The 13,748-nt window shown below is 39.4% G+C and overlaps 2 protein-coding genes across 2 annotated transcripts; one reads left to right on the top strand and one right to left on the bottom strand.

The window, feature by feature from the left end:
- Window positions 1-70: 70 nt before the first annotated feature.
- LOC100115754 (glycine-rich protein A3) lies at window positions 71-2,933 on the top strand. The gene is made up of 4 exons (XM_001603895.6): window positions 71-499; window positions 1,283-1,523; window positions 1,920-2,200; window positions 2,527-2,933. The coding sequence occupies exons 1-4, from the start codon at window positions 451-453 to the stop codon at window positions 2,754-2,756; spliced, it is 801 nt and encodes a 266-aa protein (XP_001603945.1). The 5' UTR covers window positions 71-450; the 3' UTR covers window positions 2,757-2,933.
- Window positions 2,934-8,413: 5,480 nt separating this feature from the next.
- LOC100118695 (glycine-rich cell wall structural protein) lies at window positions 8,414-13,209 on the bottom strand. Its single transcript, XM_001603816.6, has 5 exons — window positions 12,061-13,209; window positions 11,493-11,843; window positions 10,152-10,859; window positions 9,749-9,866; window positions 8,414-9,063 (listed from the first exon to the last, which is right to left on the bottom strand). Exons 1-5 carry the CDS (start codon window positions 12,164-12,166, stop codon window positions 8,910-8,912), a joined length of 1,437 nt encoding a protein of 478 aa, XP_001603866.2. The 5' UTR covers window positions 12,167-13,209; the 3' UTR covers window positions 8,414-8,909.
- Between the last annotated feature and the right edge of the window lie 539 nt (window positions 13,210-13,748).

Here is a 13,748-nt window from a genome sequence, read left to right as displayed (position 1 = left end):
CTCTCTCTCTTTCTCTTAGATTCTCTCGTGTGTCTTTAAAAAGTATATGTACCTAGCAAAGAAGAGGGAGGAGCAAGAGCCGGTTGCGTCAGTTTCGATAACCTCGCGTCGAAAAGAGCCGCAGCCTTGCCCGAAAATCTCCATTTGCATTTTCGGCACTCTCGGTTCGCGCACTCGCGACACTTTTGTCTCTGTGCACGCACTCGCGCGAGGAGAAAGGAGGAGCCGCGTATAAAGTTGGAGAGGAGTCGGGATGACCGGTCAGTCGAGCGTCGAACTTGTCGTAGTTCAGCCGTGTGACAGATTCCAGTGCGTCGGTATACAACACGCTTATACAAGCGTTACCTGCGCCATCTTTTCGACTGAGGAGATCGACGTTTAGAGTGCTGTCTTGTTCTCGTTATTTTTTTTTGTCTGGAGAAGAAGAGGATCGACCGTATATCAGCTAAGATGAATCTGAAGCTATCGATTTTTTGCTGCCTGCTCGGCGTGATGACTGGTAATTTTTAAGATTTGTTTTTGTCCGGATCGATTGGGTGGATCTTTCTTTTTTTTTTCTTTTAAAAGTAAAAGAGCTCTAATCGGTCAGGACGTTGTCGTAATTATAGATGATGAGTTGCCTTCAGGAATTTATAACAAAGAACTGCATACCTTTTGATCTTTTGACTTTCGCATGATAATGGATTTAGAATATGAAAAACAGACGATTTAATTGTAGTTGAGAGCCGTGAAGTCAACATATTTAAATGCTGTAATAGCTCGAAATTGGTTTAAAAATAACAATCGTGCCTAAATGGTCGTAAACAGTTCATACGCGCGGGTAATTATTCAAGCAATATTTCACGATTAATACTCGCGGCTTATAAAATTGTTCATGACTGAATCGATGCGGTAAAACGTTATCTTATATGAATAATAATAGTACGTCGTTTATATTTACATACAATATAATCATATACTGTGGTGTGAATCGAACACGCATTATTCTTCTCCGTAGTATAATCGATATTTTTACAAATTTATGTGTAATATAAAAAAAAACTTTTACTCAGTTTTTTCTAACGCCGATTGACGTTGTGCGTAGGAAAACCCAATCCTTATCTGAATAAGTTATCATTCAAAGAAGATCTGCGGTCTTTCCTTCTAAACCGCTGAGTTAAAATAAACATAGAGCAGTAAAATGCAAAGCAAACGTCAAACAGGCAAAGATCGCACTCGAGAAACCCCAGCATCCACTCAGCGACTCTTCAAATAATTCCTGAAAAATTTTCCTTTTTTTCAGTCTTCGCAAACCAGGGCGGCTTCTACTTCCCAGACCAGATCGACGCCAAGGCCGAGGCCAACAGTCAGGCCTGGTCAGACGGCTTCGGCAATTCACAGGCCAACGCTAACAGCAACGCCGTTTCTTCGTCCAACGGCGGCGGCGGCTCGGGTTATCCGAACTTTTACAAGCCCGACTACGCGCCGGGTCATGGCAGCTTTGGCGGTCATGGCGACTTTGGCGGAAGATATCCCAATCAAGGGTAAGTGTGCGAGATGAACTCGCAGATTTGGTGCTGAGAAGTTCGAGACTTGTTGGAGATTAGTTTCGCGATTTTCAATGTTATATAGGATTGTAAATTTTTATAGAGTGCGACAAGCATTGACGCGTGCTTCTGAAGATTGCTTATCATAAGAAGAAAGCTTCTTGCTCAACTGTATTTCGAACATAATTTCTCTTTAATATCTTTTTAATGAAAAAAAGAGCGATAATTAACGGGGACGCGTCTTCGTGTGTATACAGTTATTAACTCGCAACCTACTTTCAACTTTCGAGAAATTTACTCAAGGCATCTTTTATAAATGTGTTTATAACAAAAATTTACGAAACTTTTAACGAAAATCTTATTTAAAAAATATTTTCAACGCAAATTTGACAGATACGGTCCCGACTATGAAAACCTACCACCCTATGACCCTCGACCATCGGGCTACCCATCGTTCGGCGGCAATTCACAATCCAACGCCAATGCTCAGGCGAATTCTCAAGGCTTCGGTGGTAACAGCATATCTAACGCCGTAGCTGGTAGTCAGTCGCTTGGTCCCAATGGTGGAGCAAGTTCCTCTGCGGCTGCAGCTTCTGCGGGTACCAGCTTCGTCAATGGCATCCCCGTTGCTAGTGCTTCAGCCGCCGCTGCTGCTGCCGTCGCTAGCCCTCATGGTAAGAAATGTATTTTTTTTTGTATGACGAATAGTTTCTGAAATCAACTATTTTCAAAAGAAATGCTGTTCGCGTACAAGTAATCGAGTTAGTATAATCTAAATAAAATATGAGGCTTGAAAAAAGGTGAAGATAACGTTCGAGAAGTAATGTTTCCAGCACATGATGTTCGTGACACAAATATCAATATCACACTTGACACACTTTATTAACAAGCTTAGCATTACATGTTGAATGGAAATCAGTAGATATAGGCTGGATGTAGTAAAATACATTTTCAAAGCACTTCAATTTATAATGTCTCAATTCATGTGAATGTTCCACAGGTGCCTCGTCCTCAGCAGTATCCTCTTCAGCGACTGCAGGTGGTAACGGCGGTTTCCGAGGACAACAGTATCCCGGTGGTCCTTTTGGCTTCAACCGGCCAGCGCCTTACCAGCAACCTTGGCTCTACAGGAGTGGTTTCGATAAGGAAGAGTCCAATGACTCCGATGTCGTCGAATCTGCGGCTGCAAGGAGCCGTGACTCTACGGACTCAATCATTTTTAAGGACTGATAGATCACTTATATATGACTGTGTCGCGTAATTGATGATGGATGTCTGGCACACTTCACTGGGATGCGAGATGTGAGTGGTTGCGTATTGTGTGTCCCTAGAAATCGATGAATCAGTATTAAGTATTTATTTTGTTTTTTATACGATACGAATAAATAGAATTTATAAAAAAAGAAATATGTTTTGTATTTTACTTTGCATTTATTTTGCTTTCCGTGTATCAGAAGTTTACTTTCTGTTTAACTGTGTAGTATGGACAGTATTGATCAGTATTGATTAACAATTTTTATATGCATAAATATCCTACAAGTGACAGCAAGAAAAATCGTTAAAAGGTCATAGATTTTTGTTAGAGGTGAAATCATTTGCTTCAGTCAAACTGCTAAGTTTTCACTGATAAATACTATTTTATTGGAAAAATAGATGTTTTGAAATGAATACATTTCATTTTATAATATTTGATCAGACATTCACCAACAAAAATTATTGATGATATAAAGTAACCAGAAATTGCAATGATACTCAATGGGGTCGCAATATTAATAGGTTGATTATCAAATGTCTGATCAGCGTTTTCTCTTTTTAGTTTCGAAAACTTAAACCAATACTTTGTTCGGAATTTCCAAGATTCTAAAAAGCCGTGTTGAACAATCCTTTGCGTGATTTGATCAAATCTTTCAATGTACGGACTTGATTTTTCGTAAAGAAAAACCGTACTATCAGTAAATAACAGAAGTTTCGTAATCTTCATTTTAGCTGAATAACGAAGACTGTTGTATAGATTCACAAGATATTTAGAATATAAATATGGCATAATACAAATAATCTTCTGACCCTTTGCTAATTTTTGATTTGTTTCTGTTTACTGTCTCAATAAATTTGGCAAAGCTGTATATTGGCAATCCTGATTTCTCAATATCTTCCCACGAATCGAAAGTGATTTCATCGCATTGTATTTGGATATCTGTCATTTTCGCGAAATTGTCAGAAAAATACAACATTGAAAATATAATCAATAAATATAAAACTATTCTCCCAGAAAATTTTTGAGACACTTTATCATGTGTAACGCTTAACAGAATTTGGAATATGTCTAACACAGTAAATGATGATTCCGAAAATTGAAAACGTTCAAAGCTTTCCAAAAAAAGACGAGAGCAAAGATAGTAATCAACAAATTTACAAATATATCTGAATTCATTTTTATTTTTTCAATAGTCAAAGCAGGTACTATAACTACATAAAAACTGTTGGTATAAGACGTACCTAGTGTCATATTGGTGCTGTGTCCGACCGATGCTGTTAATGATTTAGATAAAATATTTGCTTTATTCTTTTGTGCCATATTGATCACCGAATTGATAGATTTGAATTCACTTCGAGACATCAAAGCATACACAAATTTGAAATTCATTATTTGAGAAAAAGTTTTTAAAAACGAATAATCTGCTCCATCGATTTTTTTTATTTCACCTCTATTATTTCTTTCAACTCTACAAAATGGCGGATCATGGTAAATGAGAATTGTAAGTGAATACTGATGCAGATTTATTAATTTATTAGGAACAACATCAGAATTATAATCAAGATGTTCGAAAATATACAAGTTTATAAAAGGATTATAATAGTAAACTATAAGATTACTCGAGTGAATATGTATTACTGAAAAATCGAGATACTTTAATGCACAAGCATTTACCAAAACTGCTTTCATTTCGTGCTCGTTGATTATTGAATTATCAAAAACTATTAATAAGCATTTAGGGCGGGTATACAAGGGCGAAAGTAGTGCAAAATATTCTAAGTATTCGTTTACTCGAAATGGATTAAGTTTTTCTACTAGAATTATGTATAATGTTGAGGATCTCGGATTTGTTAGTTAAGAGAAACTTTGTATTATGTCTGCATGAAAACTTTTAGAGTGTTCCACAGAAAATAGTATTGTCGATGTATTACTTCCAAGCTTTTGGATGAAATTTTGTTGAATTTGGGTCTTTGAATTATTATTGTTAGTAAATATTACTATTTGGTGAGCATTTTTAGTAATTTTATTGACTAGTATATTCAATGAGTTTTTCCAATCTGGTTTGATCGAATTAACATAATACACAACGTTTAGGACAATAGCCCAAGTATGGAGTTTCATATTTAGTAAATTGATACAAGCATTATTTATAGCACAAAATATATTTGAAAATTCAGGTTTCAACAATTCTTTTAAGAGTAAACCAACACACTAAACTTTTCTAGAAGACTTTCTCAGCCTTACAAGAAAACATTATTTTAAATCGATTTTGTATATATAAGTGCTTTTACGCAGTTAGGCCGCCATGAAAAATATAAATGCTTGAAAGAAAATCAGCTAGTATTTATCGATTCTTTTAGTACGTGCACAACAAATTTTTTCAACAAAATACTTTTCTTACTGAATTAGTTATACATGAAAAGAACGCTTTTCATTAATATAAAACAATATCTTAATACTTACATATTTAGTACATATACAGTTATATAACTACATAACAATTGGTCGTATAAAATCTCCCTACAGTCACATTTGAATTAGACAAGATCGTTTGCAAGTATGATTTCGCTATTAAATTTACAGTGCCATTTCGCAGATCACTAGTTAATAAATCGTAATTAATAGATTTATTAGGGAGTAATTTCACCAGTGCTAGTTTAAAATTCATTCTCTGAGAAAACATCTCTAGAAAAGAGTAATCGCTTCCATCTACATTCAATGTTTCTCCCTTCTCATTTATATGAAGTCTACAGAAAGGTGGCTGATGATAAACGAGTAATTTTAACGGGTATTCATAAAGATTGATCAATTTATCAGGGAAAATATCGGTAGCTGTATTAAAAGGTTCTGTACTGTAGATATTCTTGAAAGGATTATAATTGAAGATTAAGATCTTGTACAAATTAATTTGTACAATTGAAAAGTCAAGATACTTTAATACCCAAGCTCTGAATAGTATATCTTGCATTTCTACTATACTATGAATAGTGTCCATAAAAATCACTAGTAAGAATTTAGGACGCACCAATGTTGGTGCAAGTCGAGCGAACCATTCAAAATAATTGTGTATTTGTTTTACATCAAATCGTGCTAGCAAACATATAAATACAGTTATTGATCCCTCATTTTTTAGTTCCAACATACTTTGAATCGAATGTTCAAATGAACTTAGGATTTCACTTGTAGCTATTAACTTGATCGGGATTTGTAAATTCATACTTTCAATGAAGTATTGTTGTCGGGCACTAGCAAGAGAACTGTTGCCAGTAAGAAAAATTGCTGCTTGATTAACATGAGAATCTCTAGTTATTTTACTAGTAAGCAGATCGTACCTTTCTTTAAATTCTATCTTCATTAAATAAGCGTGATGTAGAATTTTGATTACCATCAAACAACTTTGAAATTTCATGCTTCTTAAAACCACTTGAATACAACGATAGAAGTTATTTATTCAAATGAGATTTTTGTTAAATTTATATTCTGTTGTACTTTGGAGGTTTATAAATGCTTTTATTGGTGTTACTGTTAAAGGTTGTATAGCTTAGAAAGTAGTACTGCTTTTCACCTCTATCCATAAGGGATCAAGAAAAACTTCTGAAATATTAAATGCTAAATAATTCTGAACGCGTAAAATTAAATTCTTTTTTTAGAAACCAGCACAAAGAGTTTAATGATTCCGCTTGAAACAGAAAAATTTTAAAACTATAATTACGTCCGCACATTGGTTTCTGTGCGAAAATGTTCTAAAGGTCACTCAAATGTGTTTGTTCTATGGACCTCCGTAATTAATACAATAGTTTACTAACTGTCCTTCCAACATATTAGCAATTACAATTCTCATATTTCTATAGATTAACCGCCACAATTCTCTTACTTCCACAAAATTCGTAAGAACTCGACCGCCCCGAATAGAAATCCCAAAGACGAACGTTACGCACGTCAACTCGAAAAGGTCAACGAACATATAAGAGTTACTTGCGTGGTTCCTAGTTCGCACAAAAGGAGGAAACATAATGAAATATTTTTCATTTTCAAATACACTAAAGAGCGGCGCGAAATATTTGCTATTCATTTTGTCGAAGAACCGCGCGAACTTCATGCATTATTCATCGACATCTAGCGCAAAATTAATTTTTAGCCTCGTCTCGGCGCCTTCATCTTCGCCTCTCTCTCTCTCTCTCTCTCTCTCTCTCTCTCTCTCTCTCTCTCTCTCTCTCTCTCTCTCTCTCTATTGCGCTGGTGCTATTTCGAACTTCCTCCTCTGCTGGTTATTTTTTATTGTTATCGCTTGCGATTTTCAACGGCGATTAGGAGATGTGCGTTGCGCTGCTAATGGGAGGTTTTATAGTTTTTCTCATTTTGCTGTGCATTAGACAGAGACACGTGTGTGGTTTTTAAAACAAAAAATGATTTTATAAATTTTTAATAATGAAAAACGCGTACATTCTTTTAAAATCAATTGATTATTAAAACCAAACCCAGTTTCCTCATTCTTCTGTCGATTGCATGATGTTACAATACATCAAACTACCGCCCAAACATTTTTCACGCTTTACATTTCTTTACAGCCTCGTCAATACAACTTTTTTTATGGATAAGACACTTTGTCATGTTTTTTTTATGGATAAGACACTTTGTCATGTTTTTTTTATGGATAAGACACTTTGTCATGAAACTGGGGAAAAGAGCCCCATCATTGGCATATTTTTCGTTGCGCAACAGTGCACTTGATAACTCGTGCGAGATTCGAGCTCTTATCCTTGACCTCCGGCTGACCCTTTCTAGTGCTTTCCTTTTGGTTTTTTATTTTTTCCACCACCCGTGAGTCTATGCTTCTTATTACGTCAGTCTATACAATAAAATTAATAGACTGAAGATAAAGTTCGGATTAGATGATATCATGTAGATGAATTATCCTGTTTATGTTTATTAAACTTTGCAAAATATTGACACGAATTTAATAGCCTCATAACTTTATATAGTTCTTCAGTTTTCGTGCTTTGATATTATTATATTTTAATTTTAGGTAGTCTTCAAACTCATTTTTAAATTTAGTACATATTATATAATATGCAGGTTTTACATGGATTCTGAGAAAGCATAAAAACTGTCTATACGTTAGGTGTTAATCATTCGTCGTTGGCGAACAAATGAAAACGTCAAATAGAAATACGATTGGCGATGACGCGGTGGGGAAGTACGAGCTCACCTTCATATTTTGTACGTTAAACCAATTAGCGATTCATTAGACGGCGCGCGGCTTAATGTTTCTTTAATGGTTGGGGATTTTCGCTATTACACTCGAAGTACGTGTATCTCAAACTAAACGATTACAAATCATAAGCATTTATTTATGAAATTGCGTTAATTTCTTTTCTTTTATATTTGATATATAATTAGAGAATAAATAGATAACAATCAAAGTGCACGATCATCTGATTTGAAAAAATATAAGAAAATGCGTAAATTCGTAAACAAAAACAGACGATTTTCCATCATTTGCATGAATAATCCAAAAGCGAAACAACAACGCCAACATCTACACGATCTTCAACAAGTGTGTGTACAGGATGAGGGGATTAGGTAACAATGACACAGAGACATGAGCACAACAAGAGATAAAACAGCATGATTTTCAAAGTCATCGACGTTTATTAATATCACAATGCGATTCACTTATAGACTTAAGTAATTACTCAGCGAGCGTGAGAGATTCGATTTGCAAATGCCATGAGCTCGGATCTTAATCGCTAGAGAGAGAGAGAGAGAGAGAGAGAGAGAGAGAGAGAGAGAGAGAGAGAGAGAGAGAGAGAGAGAGAGAGAGACCAGGGCCGACCTCGTTCTCTTTTTCCTCTCTCACGTCACGCATAACAAACGAAATGCGTTAATCGAGAGCCGCGATTCGCGCGGCGAGTATATAATAATTCAAGCGTATCATTTAAAGAAAGGAATGTTTATACATCCCACCCTGAAGATAGGGTAGTGTCGTCAATGATTTTTGACTCATCCTGATTTTTTTTTCGTAAAAAAAACGCGCGCGACGAAAGATATCGATTGCTTCTCTCGCCGTTGCTCAACAATTTTTTTTTCGAGTTTTCTTAGTAAAAAAAAGATGTTCGATGATGCGTTTACGCGGGGATCTTGCCAGCGGAGACTTCATAGGTTCCCTTGCCGGTCGAATCGACCTTGGAGCTGCTGCTGCTGAAGACACCCTTGGCGTCGGTGACGGTGCCCTTCTCCTTGACTTCGGCCTCGTCGTCGGCGTTGATACGAGAGAAGAGACTGAAATTTGAAAATTCGAGGAACATGAATAAATGGGTACGGTTTTGTGAAGCAAATGAAGGGGCTCGTTCTCGTATTCGGAGCAGCAAAGCTCATTTGAAGAAGCAGCTGGTAATAATTGGTTATGAGATACGCGCAGTCTAATTGAGATTTTAAAGCGGCTCATTACGAGAATAGCTGAATACACGGAGATTATACTCAAGGCGTTTAGGATAACGTACGCGCCGACTTGTTAACATAACAATAACACACTCCCAACGCTCGACGAGCCGGGCAGGCGTTTTTTTTCACAACGTTGCAATAAAAACGCAGAAAATAGAAGCGTCCGCCTGTCAGGCTAATCGCGCGTGCGCGCATTTGCGCTAAATTAACGATATATGATAAATAAAGCCTCTTCCCGGAAGTATCAAGGTCGGGAGTCTTAGAAAAAAATCACGCGCGGATTACGGGAGAGAGAAAAATTGACGACGAGGTCGACCTCGCATCGGTAATCAGTATTCCCATGTTGGAGTGAGCTTTTTTTTGCTGTGTTGCTAATTTCGTTATCGGAGTATAGACATCGATAAAAATATACGAGAGCCGAGTCACCGGGATGAACTTTCCTGATAGAAAGGATATCGCGCGGCGAAATATTCCAAGTTTTATACACCGGGCAGATAAAACGGGAGGAAAACGTTCGACTTACCCGACACCGTTGGCATTGGCGTTGGCGTTAGCATTCGCACTAGCGGTAGCACCGCTTCCACCGAAACCGCCGGCTCCACCGTACGGGGCGCCGTATGGGACAGCTCCACCGAATCCACCTGCGAAATAAATCGAAATTTGTTTACAAACGTATATTGTACTCGTCCGTTGTCTTATCAGTGCTATTTAACGATTAGTCACAGGTATTGAATCATATCGTGCAGACTGTACATAACTGTGCTATTAGAAAAATAACAAGATGTGCTCGAATAATGTCGATGATGATGGAAGAATATGCCGCGATAATAATTCCTCTAAATTAAAATATTCAAAACTTCTTGATACAACTCGTGATTTCCAATAATCCATATTATTATATTAAATTTGCAATTAAAAATACACACCTGGGAATCCACCTCCTGAACCACCGGCACCAGCGTTGGCGTTAGCCGCAGCGTTAGCACTGGCACCAGCGTTGCCACCGCCGAAACTGCCTCCGTATCCACCGACGGGTACACCGCCGCCGAAACCACCGGAGTGACCACCGCCGTAGTTGCCACCACCGAATCCTCCGTTTCCACCGCCGATTCCACCGGTATAGCCACCACCGCCGAGGGGAACACCACCTCCGTGACCACCGCCGAATCCACCGGCGCCAGCTGCGGCATTGGCGTTAGCGTTGGCGTTGGCGTTAGCTCCTCCGATGGCACCACCAACTGGGCCAACTCCACCGATGGCACCACCGACGGGACCACCGCCGAAACCGCCGCCGCCGTAGTGTCCTCCCTGCTGACCACCGAATCCACTGCCGCCGCCGTAGTGTCCACCTTGGCCGCCGAATCCACCGGCACCACCGTGTCCACCCTCGACGAAGCCACCGACTCCTTGGTGTCCACCTTCGACGAAACCTCCGGAGTGACCACCGCCGAAGCCGGGACCACCACCGATGGCACCACCAACTGAGCCGACAGGGACTACTCCGCCACCGTGACCGCCGCCGAATCCACCGGCACCGGCACCGGCACCGGCGTTGGCGTTAGCCGCAGCGTTGGCATTGGCGTTAGCGTTGGCACCTGCGCCGGATCCGCCGAAACCGCCTGCTCCACCGAAGCCTGGAACAGATGAGAAAAAGTTTGTTTAATGATTTATTCGTCATAGAATTGAGAGTTCCATTTATATGTAAGTTGTATCAAGAAACCACTTTTATAATCGAATCAGAAGAGTTCACAGTTGTGAACTTCATTATTGACATTTTTCATAGCCCGTAGTATTTCAAAAATGAACTTTTTTCGTAATAGTAGCGTGAATGTCGTGTGTGCGATTGGATGGTTGATCATTTCTAACATTAACGTGCATTTTCCTTGTATTCGGATTGCTTTTATATACATAAGCGAGTGCGTGATTACACAAAAGTCAATACTGTACCTTACTCGTCAAGGATAACAACAACTATAAACAGTAACAAAAGAGTAGATATACATATTAAAAAAAATGGAGAAAAAAAACATGTATTCACGCACGAATCAGCATAACGGCACTTATCTCTATTTTTACAAACACAAGTTTTCAAGATCGGTCCGAGTCACCCGTCGCTCATTTGAATTTCAAATTCCCCTCTAAAAAGAAAACAAACCCACAGCCAAGTACATGTAAATCAAAACATTCCCAGCAACCGAGCGAACTTCCTTCAAACTCATCCAATAATCTCATCACGACCATCCACTCGGCACCCAACTGGTACTCACCTCCTTGGTTGCCGCCGAAGCCTCCACCGTGTCCACCACCGTATTGACCACCGTACTGGCCACTACCGAAGCCACCGCCTCCGTGACCACCGCCGAAGTTACCACCGCCGTAGTGTCCACCGCCGTATTGACCGCCGCCGAAGCCGCCGTCCTGGAAGACGATTCCGTCATTGGCACCGAGAGCCGTTGCTTTGGCGTCGGCGGTCGCACCACCGGTTGCGTGAGAGTCGGTCTTGGTGTGGGTTCCGCTGCCGCCGAAAGCACTCGACGAGCTCGACGAGGAGCTCGAGGAGCTGGCTGCGGATGCTACACCGCCGTGACCGGCGTAGCGCCTGTCGCGTGGCTGGAAGGCTGTAAGTAAATTTTTTGTTATTAGTTGAATTATTTTTTATCTTAAATATTAAAAAAAACTCTATTTCGCCGAGTACAGACTGTCTGCTTCGATAAATTTCTAATGAAGCCACAAAACGCGCGAATTTCAAACACAACGATATCCCTCCACACGTATGTACATCAAGTCCAAATCGATAGTCGATCGATCACTAAATTTCCTCGTAAGAATAATTACCTTGCGCTAGAGCGAGGATGGCCAAAAGGCCGAAGACTATCCGAAACTGACGCATGTTTGCGAGACTGTGATGTCCGTCCAGTGATTCTCGGGTGCTCTTATACATCGCCTCCCACCCCAGCCGCTGGCCCGGCTATACACGCGCGTCTCTCCTTCTTCTTCGTCTTGCTCCGGCGCGAGAGACGCTGTCGTCGTCTCTCGATTCTCGAAAACGATCATCCGCGGAACAACAAAATCCCCCAAGGCCACGAGCGGCAGCATGTGTGTTAAGGCCCGGCTCTCGCTGCTGATAATCCTCTCTCGTTTACGCCACGGAGCTCGGAGTTCCGAAAACCAAAGTGCGGCTGCTGGAAGCTTATACTTGACCCGTGAAGAGCTTGAATCCCTTGGCGAGCTTTATTTTCAGTGGTGAGTCTAGCTGCTTTGCCCTGTTGGCATTTCGGAGTTATCGGCGCGGAAAACTTTTTGCACGATGTACAGTGTGGTGAGTCGCATTCGCATTAGAGCATGTATTACTCTATCATCAGCGGTTTTAGAAACAGAAGTGCTTTTGCTTTTGAATCTCGTTATCTACGAGCATTTTTTATTTCAACATAGAAATGCATTTTCTCGTGCATTATAAGTTTTGCACAATGCAGGTTTCAAATTTTGAACATTAATTTCGTTAATTATTTTTTAATTGAACAACATAGCAGGGCAACGCGTGGACGAACTCGTGTGGTCTACTGTTATGGCCACTTAAAAACATATCTAAAATGCCGGAAACGTAAATAATACTTTATAAAGATATTTGAATAGGGCTACAAAACTATCATAGTCCTCAATATTTATAAAGTACACACTATTACGGAAACTACATCGTACTTGATGTATTTTTTGTCCCGTCATGCATTGATTATTCACTTAATCTGCAAGGTACTATAAACAAAGTATCTATATAAGCGGATTCTATCAATTTCCTTGACTGACATCCGAGCTGCCAATCACATCAGTATCGCTTTATGCATAATCCTCACGAAAATACAATGTTCCATCATTCAAAAGCACTGCGACGACGTTCTTTCCTCAAACTATCTCGCGTCATAAAAAGAAGTTTAACGGCTATATTACGAAGTAACAATCATAAATCCCAGTGATATATTCATAGAAAAAAAGGAAGAAATTCAGCAACTTCGTCTCCCCATGCGATTCCTTTAACGTTCTTTTCTGGGAATCATTTTTTTACTCTTCTCTATATCAATCATTGATCTCTGAAACGCGAACATTTTCACTATCCAATTACACTAACATAAATTATTGCCCACAACGTGCAATAATACACGGAAACAATAACGTTCTCGCTCATCATAACAGCTTCTTCCTGCAAAGCGCAGAGATTTCCCAAATCGAAAAAAACTCCGCTATTTTCAAAAGGTAATTAATAAGCCTGGGAAAATCCGACGGCGTTCAGAAATCGAGCGCAGGATGACGTACAGAGTCGGATACGCTTAATACAAGATCGTTGAAAGTGTAAGAAGGTTAAAGCGATGATCGTGTAATATGTGTCGGTGTATATGGACGAGTTTCGAGAATCGTGGACTTTTGGCTTGCGTTATGGAATGGAATGGAAGAGCTCGAACGTTAAGCTAAAATTAGCAGTTTTTCTCGGCGCGATTGTGATCTTTTGGAATTGTAAATTTCTTTCGCGC

Source organism: Nasonia vitripennis, chromosome 4 (assembly GCF_009193385.2).
Source record: "Nasonia vitripennis strain AsymCx chromosome 4, Nvit_psr_1.1, whole genome shotgun sequence".
NCBI classification, from domain to species: Eukaryota; Metazoa; Arthropoda; class Insecta; order Hymenoptera; family Pteromalidae; genus Nasonia; species Nasonia vitripennis.
Note: the sequence above shows the minus strand (reverse complement) of the source record. Positions and strands in the feature narration are given on the sequence as shown.